The sequence below is a fragment of the Choloepus didactylus genome, chromosome 2 (assembly GCF_015220235.1).
Source record: "Choloepus didactylus isolate mChoDid1 chromosome 2, mChoDid1.pri, whole genome shotgun sequence".
In the NCBI taxonomy this organism is placed as follows: Eukaryota; Metazoa; Chordata; class Mammalia; order Pilosa; family Megalonychidae; genus Choloepus; species Choloepus didactylus.
In genome coordinates, this window is record NC_051308.1 from 174,937,207 (window position 1) to 174,949,245 (window position 12,039).

General features: G+C 37.4%; 1 protein-coding gene across 4 annotated transcripts in view; it reads left to right on the forward strand.

Annotated features, from left to right (window-relative positions):
- Window positions 1-12,039, forward strand: part of LRRC40 (leucine rich repeat containing 40) — an 82,317-nt gene that overhangs the window by 50,838 nt on the left and 19,440 nt on the right. For all 4 annotated transcript variants that reach the window (XM_037826930.1, XM_037826931.1, XM_037826932.1 and 1 more), the window contains 2 exons: window positions 9,625-9,733; window positions 11,788-11,895. In XM_037826930.1, the coding sequence (XP_037682858.1) occupies window positions 9,625-9,733; window positions 11,788-11,895 (217 nt within the window). The remainder of the gene's footprint in view (window positions 1-9,624; window positions 9,734-11,787; window positions 11,896-12,039) is intronic.

Below are 12,039 nucleotides of genomic sequence, written 5' to 3' on the forward strand. Positions count from 1 at the left end.
AAGATATTTCCCTACATTTTCTTCTAGGAGTTTTATGTTACTTGTTCTCATATTTAGGACTTTGACCCATTTTGAGTTAATTTTTTAATTCAGTGAGAGATAGGGGTCCTCTTTCATTCTTTTGGTGACAGTTATCCAGTTCTCCAAACACTGTTTATTGAAGAGACTATTCTGTCCCAGTTGAGGGGGCTTGGGAACCATATCAAAAATCAATTGATCATAGATCTGAGGATTATTTTTGAGCTCTGTTTGATGAGATCAATTCTATTGATCAAAATGTTTTTCTTTATGCCAGTACTATGCTGTTTTGACCACTGTGGCTTTATAATATGCTTTAAAATCAGGAAGCATGATACCTTCCACTTCATTTTTCTTTTTGAAGATGCTTTTAGTTATTCAATGCCCCTTCCACTTCCAAATAAAATTGATAATTAGCTTCTCCATTTCTGCAAGATATTCTGTTGGAATTTTGATTGGTATTTCATTGAATCTGTAGATCAATTTGGGTAGAATTGACATCTTAACAACATTTAGCCTTCCAATCCATGAACACGGAATGTCTTTCCGTTTATTCAGGTCTTCTTTGATTTCTTTTAGCAATGTTTTTTAGTTTTCTGGGTATGAGTCCTTCACATCCTTGGTTGGGTTTATTCCTAGATATTTGATTCTTTTAGGTGCTATTGTAAATGGAATTTTTTTCTTGATTCCTCCTTGAATAGCTCATTACTAGTTGTGCCGGTTTGAAGGTATTATGTCCCCTACAAAAAGCCATGTACTTTGATGTAATCTTGTGGAGCAGACGTTTTAGTGCTGATTAGATTGGAATCCTTTGAGTATTTCCATGGAGATGTGACCCACCCAACTGCAGGTGATAACTCTGATGAGATAATTTCCATGGAGGCATGGCCCCACCCATTCAGGGTGGGTCTTGATTACTGGAGCAGTATATAAGCTCAGACAGAAGGAGCAAGCTTGCTACAGCCAAGAGAGACACTTTGAAGAAAGCACAGGAGCCGCAGATGAGAGACATTTTGAAGACGGCCGTTGAAAGCAGACTCTTGCTCCAGAGAAGCTGAGAGAGGACAAATATCCCAAGTGCAACTAAGAGTGACGTTTTTGAGGAGCTGTAGCCTAGAGAGGAACATCCTGGGAGAAAGCCATTTTGAAACCAGAACTTTGGAGCAGACACCAGCCATGTGCCTTTGCAGCTAACAGAGGTTTTCTGGACACCATTGGCCATCCTCCAGTGAAGGTACCTGATTGCTGATGTGTTACCTTGGACACTTTATGGCCTTAAGACTGGAACTGTGAAACCAAATAAACCCCCTTTTATAAAAGCCAATCCATCTCTGGTGTTTTGCATTCCAGCAGTATTAGCAAACTAGAACAGATTTTGGTACCAGAGAAGTGAGATGCTGCTGTGTTTGCAAATACCAAACATGTTGGAACGGCTTTTTAAATGGATAAGGGGAAGATTCTGGAAGAATTGTGAGGAGCTTGATAGAAAATGCCTAAACTGCTTTGAAGAGACTATTTGCGGAAATATGGACTCTAAAGATTCTTCTGACGAGGCCTTGAACAGAAATGATGAATGTGTTGTTGTGAACTGGAAGAAAGGTGATCCTTTGTTTTAAAGTGGCAGAGAATTTGGCAAAATTGAGTCCTGGTGTCAGATGGAAGGAAGAATTTGAAAGTGACAACTTGGAATATTTAGCTAAGGAGAGCTCCAGACTATGTGTGGAGGATGTACCCTGGCTTCTCCTTGCAGCTTATAGTAAAATGCGAGTGGAGAGAGATAAACTTAGAACTGAACTTTTGGGTTCAAAGAAACCAGAAGCTGATGGCTTGGAAAATTCCAGGGAGTGGAATCCTAGAAGCTACAGCCCAACGTGAGGATGAAACCAAACATGGAACCCAGCCACCATTTCAGTACAAGCCAAGATTGGAAAAGGAGTTAAGCCTAAAGGATTTGTGGAAAGTCCTATTGTCTGACGGCTTTGACCCCTGTGTGCTTCATGCGAAGCCAACAGAATTTTTGCGAGATCTTGATAGACAGAGCCATTGCCAGTCTGGACTGGAGGAGACAGACAAGGAACAAATTGAAGGAAGAATTTCTTCAAAGACAGAGCCATGGAGGTTGAGGTCTGGAGTCAAGAGGTCTCGAGCTGGGATAGCAGAGTGGACCACACGCATGGAAAGGGTGAGTTTGCCCCAGAGGTTGAGGGTGGGCATTCCACCTCGAAGCTCTGGAAGAGTTTTGCCACTCCAGGCCCCAAAGAGGGTGGAGCACATTCCCAGGGAATTGGGGAGAGCCTGGCTGCCACCCCACTCTTCTGAAGGAGTTGAGCATGTGCCCCGGAGATGGAAGAGAATCCGGGTGCTGCCCCAGTGTTTGAGGAGGGTGGGGCTGAGAAGGTGGCCTCCCCAATGTGTGGATATGTTGGAACACTCACCCAAGTGTTTGGAGAAGAAAGGGCTACCGCAAAGGCCCTTAGGATGGGTTAGATTCCCACTCTCTCAAGCCCCAAGGATGCAACATCATTCTGTTAATGACTCTCAGACTTTGAAATCTAATGGAGTTTGTCCTGCAGGTTTTAAGAACTGTTTTGGTCCTGTTAACCCTGTTTTCCTTACTGTTTCTCCTTATGGCAATGGGAATGTTTATCCTATGACTGTCCCTCTTTGTATATTGGAAGCACATAACTTGTTCTAAGTTCCCAGATCCACAGCTAGAGGGGAATTATGCCTTAGGACTGACCATGCCTGTAATTGATTTTGATGGGCTCTTGTACTTAACTATTGTTACTGAAATGATTTGAGTTTTTGTGATATTGTGATGGGATGTATGTATTTTGTATTTGGAAAGAATATGTTTTTGAAGGTATTATGTCCCCCAGGAAAAGCCAAGTACTTTGATGTAATCTTGTGGAACAGACGTTTTAGTTTTAGTGCTGATTAGATTGGAATCCTTTGAGTATTTCCATGGAGATGTGACCCACCCAACTGTAGGTGATAACTCTGATGAGATAATTTCCATGGAGTCATGGCCCCACCCAATCAGGGTGGGTCTTGATTACTGGAGCAGTATATAAGCTCAGACAGAAGGAGCAAGCTTGCTACAGCCAAGAGAGACACTTTGAAGAAAGCACAGGAGCTACAGATGAGAGACATTTTGAAGACAGCCATTGAAAGCAGACTCTTGCTCCGGAGAAGCTGAGAGAGGACAAATATCCCAAGTACAACTAAGAGTGACATTTTTGAGGAACTGCAGCCTAGAGAGGAACATCCTGGGAGAAAGCCATTTTGAAACCAGAACTTTGGAGCAGACACCAGCCATGTGCCTTTGCAGCTAACAGAGGTTTTCTGGACACCATTGGCCATCCTCCAGTGAAGGTACCTGATTGCTGATGTGTTACCTTGGACACTTTATGGCCTTAAGACTGGAACTGTGTAACCAAATAAACCCCCTTTTATAAAAGCCAATCCAGCTCTGGTGTTTTGCATTCTGGCAGCATTAGCAAACTAGAACACTAGTATATAGAAATATCACTGCTTTTTGCATGCTGATCATGTATCCCAACACTTTGTTGAACTGGCTTATTAGCTCAAGTACCTTTGCTGTCATTTTTTCTGGATTTTCTAAATGTAGGATTATGTTTTCTGCAATAGCAACAGTTTTACTTCTTCCTTTCCAGTTTGGATGACTTTTATTTCTTTTTCTTATCTAATTGCTCTAGCTAGAACTTCTAGCACAATGTTGAATAGCAGTGGTGACAGTGGGCATCCTTGTCTTGTTCCTAATCTTAGAGAGAAAGCTTTCAGGCCCTTGCCATTGTGTATGATGTTAGGTATGGGTTTTTCATATATGCCCTTTATCATGTTGAGAAAGTTTCCTTCAGTTCCTACATTTTGAAGTGTTTTTATCATGAAAGGATGCTGAATTTTGTTAAATGCCCTTTCTGGTCAATCTAGATGATCATTTGATTTTTCCCTTTTAATTTGTTAATGTTGTATATTAGATTAATTGATTTTCTTGTGTTCAACTACCCTTGCATACCTGGAACAAAACCCACTTGGTCATGGTGTATAATTCTTTTAATATGCTGTTGGATTCTATTTGCACGTATTTTGTTGAGGATTTTTGTATCTATATTCGTTAGAGAGATTGGTCTGAAGTTTTCTTTTCTTGTAGAATCTTTATCCAGCTTTGGTATTAGCGTAATGATGGCTTCATTGAATGAGTTAGGTAGTGATTCCTCTTCTATTTTTTGGAAGAGTTTGAGCAAGAATGGTATTAATTATTCTTGGAATGCTTGGTAAAACTTTCCTGTGAAGCCTTCCAGTTCTGGGCTTTTCTTTGTTGGTATATTTTTGGTGACTGATTTGATCTCTTTAACTTGTGATTGGTTTGTTGAGGTCTTCTACTTCTTCTCGAGTCAGTGTAGGTTGTTCATGTGTTTGTAGGAAGTTGCCCATTTCATCTAAGTTGTCTAGCTTGTTGGCATACAATTGTTCATAGTAACCAATTATGATCCTTTTTATTTCTTCGGGGTCTGTGGTAATGACCCCCCTCTCATTTCTGATTTTATTTACTTGTAGTTTCTCTCTTTTTGTCATTGGTAATCTAGCAAAGGGTTTGTCGATTTTATTGATCATCTCAAAGAACCAATTTTTGGTTTATTGGTTCTATTTCTTTTTTTCCCTCCATTTCATTAATTTACTTTGTTTGCTCAAACTAGTTTAAGTTTTGTTACCTGTAACTCTGAATGTCTAGAAGACAGTGTCCTAATTCCTAGGCCACTGGGCACATCTCAGACATAATTTTCTTAGGCGTTCTTGCTGTTTTTGACCCAGATGACATCTCTCTTGTAACTTTCTCATCCTGGTTTTTTGAGTACATAAAAATTTGATTATTCTGCTCTAATCTTTGTTACTTCTTTCCTTCTGCTTGCTTTGGGATCAGTTTGCTGTTCTTTCCCCAGTTTCTCCAGTTGTTCATTTAGGTCATTTTTCACTCTTCCTTCCTTTTTAATGTAGGTGCTTAGGGCTATAAATTTCCCTCTCAGCACTACCTTCACTGCATCCCATAAGTTTTGATACATTGTGTTCTTGTTTTCATTCATCTCAAGATATTTTGTGATTTCCCTTGCAATTTCTTCTTTGACTCACTGATTATTTAAGAGCATGTTGTTTAATCTCCATATTTTTATGTATTTTCTGGTTCTCCATTGTTGATTTCCAGGTTCATTCCATTATGATCAAAGAAAGTGCTTTGTATAATTTCAGTCTTTTTACATTTATTAAAACCTGTGCCCCAGCATTTGGTCTATCCTGGAGGCTGTTCCATGAGCACTTGAGAAGAATGTACATCCTGCTGTTTTGGGGTACAGAGTTCTATATATGTCTGTTAGGTCTAGTTCATTTATCATATTATTTAGGTTCTCTGTTTCTTTATTGATCCTCTGCTTAGATGTTCTGTCTATTGGAAAGAGTGGTGTGTTGAAGTCTCCCACTATTATGGTAGAGTCATCTATTACTCCCTTCAGTTTTTCCAGTGTTTGTGTCATGTTCTTTGGGCACCTTGATTAGGAGCATAGATATTTATGGTTGTTATTTCTTCTTGTTGAATTGTCCCTTTTATTACTGTATAGTGTCCTTCCTTATCTCTTATAACATTTTTTTGCATTTAAAGTCTATTTTGTCTGATACTAGTTTAGGTACCCCAGCTTTCTTTTGGTTACTACTTGCATAGAATATCTTTTTCCATCCTTTGTCTTTCAACCTGTGTGCATCTTTGGGTCTAGGATGAGTCTCTTGTAAACAGCATATAGAAGGATCATATTTACTGATTCATTCTGCCAATCTGTGCCCTTTGATTGGGGAGTTTAATCCATTAGCATTCAAAATTATTACCGTAAAGGCAGCTCTTGATTCAACCTTCTTATCCTTTATTTTTTGTCAGATCTATTTCTTTCTCTCTCTCTTTCTCTCTCTCTCTGTCCCCCCTTTAAGTTACCCTCACTAATATACTAATATTCTTTAATTCTGTACCCTCCTCCAGTCCTCTCTGTGCTGTCCTTTCTTTTCATCCCGCAGTGACTCCTTTAGTAGTTCTCCTAGGACCAGTCTCTTATTAACAGACTCTCTCAGCTTCTGTTTATCTGTGAATATTTTAAACTCTACCTCACTTTTGAAGAACAGTTTTGCTGGATAGAGAATTCTTGGCTGGCAGTTTTTCTCTTTCAATGTATTATACCACTGCCTTCTTGACTCCATGGTGTCTAATGAGAAATCAGCACTTAGTCTTACATGGCTTCCCTTGTATATGGTGAATTGCTTTTCTCTTGCTGCTTTCAGAATTTTTTTTCCTCTTTGGCATTTGGCAGTCTGATTACTATGTGTCTTGGAGTGGGTCTACTTAGATTTATTATGTTTGGAGTACATTGTGCCTCTTGGATTTGCATATTTATGTCTTTTATAAGGGTTAGGAAATTTTCAGCCATTATTTCTTCAGATATTCTTCTTGGCCCTTTTCCCTTCTCTTTTCCTCTTGGGACAGCTATGATGTGCATATTTGTGCACATTGTGTTGTCAATCATTTCCCTGAGACCTGCTCAAAGTTTTCCATTTTACTCCTCCATTTGTTCTTTGGCTTTTCAAATTCAGTTGTTCTGTCTTCTAGCTTGCTGATTCTTTCTTCTGCCTCTTCAAATCTGCTGTTATGTGTCTCCAGTATTTTTAAAATATCATCTACAGTGTCTTTTTCCATAATATCTGTTATTTTTCTCTGTATTCTTTCAAATTCTTCTTTATGCTCCTCTGATATCTTTTTAATATCCTCTATATCTTTATACACATTTTCGTTCATTTCTTTGAGTTGATTCAGGCAATTTATTTGCACATTTTTGATTAATTGTCCCAGATTCTGTATCTCCTCCAACTTCTTGATCTGTTCCTTCAACTGGGCCATTTCTTCTTGAGTTTTAGTGTGCCATGTGATTTTTTTTTTGCTATCTGGTCATTTGATTATCTTGGTGGGTTTATTCTGAAGGTCAGTTTCTCTCTCTTGTCTTGGGTTTGGTTGTTGCTTGGGTTGTATTAGGGCACTGCTTTGACAGTTGGGTCATCCATATTTCTCAGCCAAAACAGGTCTGGGTACCCATGCAGGGGTGGACACCAGCACCAGTGGGCATGGCATAGGGTCTGGAGAGGCCCTGAAAAGCCCTGCAGTTCCCCTGCACTTTCCGACCTACCCAGCAGATGGCACTGTTTGGTGACTTAATTGTCCTCAGAAGCTGTTTTCTCCCTGGAGCCCTGGTGGCGTCTGACTGGGCAGGGCCAAAACTGCAGGGTTTTTGTGCCCTCACTTCAGTGGCCAAAATCTGCCTCAATGTGGGGCTCTGTCCCCCACTGTACTTGCAGCAGAGGACTCCCCGAGCTGCCACAATCTACAGCTGCCCTCCAGGCAAACATGGGACCTCTAGCTGCTGTTTTCCTCAAGGGTGGAAGATGGGCACCAGGACCCAAGACTGGAGACACAGTCTCTGTCCACGTTTTCTCATACTCTTTGTCCCTAACTTACCTAAGCCTTGATATGTGCTGCCCTGTCCCCCAGGTCCCCAAATAGTTGATTTGGGTAGTTTCTGCCTGGCTCCTTGCTGCTTTTAGGGATGATCTTGCAGTTCCCTCCTTGATCCTCCATTTTGGAAATTCCTTCTTGCTGCCTTTTTTAGTCTGTCCTTCCCCAAAGGTCCTGGTCTGGGTCCCTGTTGGCTTGGGTCTCTGTGTCTGGATATAGGTGGGAATCTGTCTGACTGCTGTGAGAGTTTTCATAATCTGTGTCCCCGGTGGGAGGGATCCTGGTTGCTGCCTTTGTGCACATCACAAGGTGAGTGAGACCAAGTAAGGGGAAGGGGAGAGGACTGGCTGGTCTGAAACGAAATTTCCTACCTGATATTTTTCTCTTTCTTTGATTCAGCATTTGTGGGATCCTTCTGCAAGTCTATAGCTTCCTGCAGTGTTCTGAACAAGTGAGAATGTCTTATTCGCTGAATCTCTTGGAGAGGTTCTCAGTAGCTATTATGTCAACATGTTGATGACATCAGTGTGGTTTTATTTTTATTCATTGTGTTTGGCACTGAGTTTGCCTTTTAATTTGAATGTTTTAAAATTTATTATTTAGGCTTTTAAATTAAAAATGTAATAAGTGCACATGACAAAAAAAAGTCAACCAATGTAAGAGGATAAATAATGAAAAGATTAAAAATAAATCTACCTCTCACAGCTGTCTCCCCAGAGATGATATCCTGCTTTTCTCTTTATATTCCCCTTGATGCTGATTATTTAAAATAACTCTTTGAAAAGTGTTGAGAAAATCCTGTCTCAGTACATAATCATGATAGTGTACATGTCACCATGTGTACTAAAACATAATGCTGGATTTTGTTGCTGGCTTAGTATTGTCTTATAATTACTTACGTAATTTTGGCAATACTTATTAGCATATTCTTTGAAGTAACAACTCAACTGCTAAAGGAAACTTCTAAATAGCAAAACATTCACTTTATCTTAGTATTCATTTGACGTCTTTTATTTCTATTTGATATTCTGTCATTTATTCTGTCCTACTTCAGTTAATAAAGTATTCATATAATATTTGCCTGGGAAAAACAGTTTAATTGTTATTGACCTCATGAGCTCAGTGCAAGAGAAATATACTCAGTAATAATCAACAAATGTTTTTTGAATGCCTAATGGGCGGAAACAGATCAGGGATACTACTATTTGTGATCTTTTGGCATACCTTCTTATCTTATATATGAATACTGAGACTGTTTCAACTTTTTCACATTGCTAAAAATCAATATTATTACTATGCTTCTCTATCGATTCTTCAAGTCTGTTTTGCCAAGAAATCAGCTATTTCTTTTAAATGTGTATGGTTTTTTTTGTTGTTGTTGTTTTTAGTTTTTTGTTTTTTATGCCATATGATGGCAGTGTTAAGCAATCTCTGGAAATTAGTGAAGGGGTCAATAGTGTGTGAATGCATGAGTATGGATGCATGTTAGAAATTATCTATTGAAAATAAATCCTTGCATTTGATAAGGAAAAGTCTTAACATCCCATAATGTTTGAGAAGCTCATTTGATTATGTAAATTGTCAGATTTTAAGTGGTTGGGAAAAATCAGATTCATTGTATTCTAGACTGAAAAGATACGCATATGCCTAACTGTTAGGGAACTGTAGGAAATAACATTGTTCCTCTGTTAACAAATTCCTTTTAATGGATCGTATATTTTGTTTAAGAGGAAAGATTAATTGTCATTGTTTCTTTTAAGAAATTAGTTATTCTTTGCAGCTTCTTTCATACCCCTAAATTTTATTGCAATAAGATTTATTAAAAGGCTTTGAAGCCATACTACATACAGTACCTTTATGTATTTTCTATTAATTAAATATTAGATTCTAGACCTAGATTTGAATTATTGAAAACAAAGCAGTGTCTAAAGACATTCTTACTAATAATATCTAGGAATCATTATACTATTTTTATATATTATCAAGAATTTTAAAAATGAGTTTATAGAATAAATATTGGTTTTATGTAACTTTTCTCTTACCAGATGATGGACCTAGCCAAAATGACTGTATTACTGAGACTGCCATGACACTACCAAGTGAATCCATAGTCAATGTACATGCCATAATCACATTAAAAATATTAGAATATAGGTATGTAATTCATTTTTTTTAACATTGCAAAAATGTAGGAACCTCTTTAGAAATAAGCCTTCAAAAAACATACATGCTAGAGTGCTTGTCAAGAGTTCTTTCAGTACTATGTCAAGGCAACAATAATAATAATAACCTGATACTGCCGAGGCTCTTGCCATGATTGGCTCATGTATTGGCTCTGATATTGTAGCAAAAATATGAAGAAAAATCAAATCCAAGCTAGATAGGTAACTAGATCAAGAATCTACACAGCCAGCGTCGGTGTCTGGCCTGTTATCCTTAATACGCCAGTAAGAACAGTCGAGATACAGTCTACCCTTCAGATTTGGTGCATTTCATTCACATTATTTACGTTTCTTAGCTGCCACTCTTTGATGTATGCAGATATTACTACTATAAGCAACCTCCTCTTGTCACACTATAACAAAAGTCAATACTCCTCTGTTCTTATGTTTTGCCCCACTTCTCTCATAGCATAACATTGCAACTTAGCATATTTTGCACATAATTATACCCATTTATTCAGTAGATATTTTTGGAGCCTACCAAGCACCAAGTTCTGTGCTAGATGTCATAAATACACTGATGGATGAGACCATCCTGCTTCCTGCCTTCGTGGAGTTTAGAATTTCTTTTATTCTGGCTTCCATTTCCTCCACCCTGAATGGATACTATTTGCAGAGTCCCTATTCTGTGCTGGGTAGTGTACTATGTACTTTTTACATATGCTGTTGGTTTTAAACCTCCAAACAATCTATGAAGGAGTATTAATCCAATTTTATTTGAATAACCATCCATACTATTTTTAGATGCAGATATCACAAAAGCATAATAATTATAGCTCTTAAGACCAAATATGTTTAGTTGCTCTGATTCTAAATTTATTGTAATTTGTTTTTCTCCGCTATTTTAATTGGAAAGGAGTATCCTATTTAAAATATAAATTATTTCTCAATCTCAGGCATAAATGCCTTCATCTAAATTTTAAAATTAGTATGAATCTTTCATGTTTGATTAGCATAATTTAGTTTCTCATGACTTTATCTGAAAGCAGAAGTAGAAGGCAAAACAACTATATATATCTATGAAATCCGTACCATCTTTTGCCTATCTAAATTATATTGCCTTTCTTACACACTTCTCCCATATTGTATAAATATATAATATGGTTTTCTTGTTCATACAGTCATTCATTTGACATTCCATTGAAGTTTCTCTTAAGTAGATGACATTGTGTTAGGCATTAAAATTTATTAAGAATGTAAGGATAATAGCTAAGTGTAACATCAAGAAATGTCTGAGTTCTGCTATACCACACTTTCCTTTAAGATTCATGTATATTTCATTGGAAGTCTTACTGAAATAGTTAATGAAAAGGAGACTTATTCTGTATTTACATTAGCAAAAGGTGTGGTATTAAGGGACAATGAATAAGCTCTTCAGATTCTAATTTCACAGAACTGAGGTTCAAGGAAGGTGAATTACAAAGCTCAATTATTGCAGAACCAGGAATAATTTAGGTCACTCCACGTCTCTGTTCAGTCTATCTAAAAGAAAAAGAAGTTAGGTTATGAGAGGAAATAAGGTTAGTTTGGTATAATGTTAAACTTTTAAAAGTGATTATTATCTTGCAATATATTGTGTATCTAAAACAAAGTTGACAGATAACCTCTTCGAGAGGTTTTTAAGAAAAGGGGCAACAGCCAGCTTTTAAAATTATAGATTTTGTCCCATTCAGAGGTAGAGAAGTGGGCTGTCCATTTATTATATGAGTTCTGTACATCTTAGACTCTGTTTATTCATATCAAGTATATGAATGCCAAGATGATGTGGCACAATGTATTGAGGTACAGTATGTTGTCTGAATTCCTAACAGTGAAGATTTTGAGGGTTGGCAGGTTTTTGTGGCATTGTTTACAGATCTTCATAATAATTCAACTGACTTGAAAGATTTCCTTATAAAATCTTTAAAGGTTTTAAAACCTAAGAGTAGTAATCATACTTTTCTATACTGCTAAGAATGATACATTTTTAAACCATTTTCCATTTAGTGATAAACAAACAACTTTGATTCCTGATGAAGTGTTTGATGCAGTAAAAAACAACATTATCACCTCTATTAACTTCAGTAAAAATCAGCTATGTGAAGTTCCAAAAAGGTAGGAACTGTTCATGATGCCTTTTTTATTAACTTGTGACTCATTCTCAGTTGTATTCATATCTTAGTTGCAATAATACTTATTTTTAATAGATTTTTAATTTGAAAATATATGTAAAATTTCTTGCATTATTAACATTAAAAG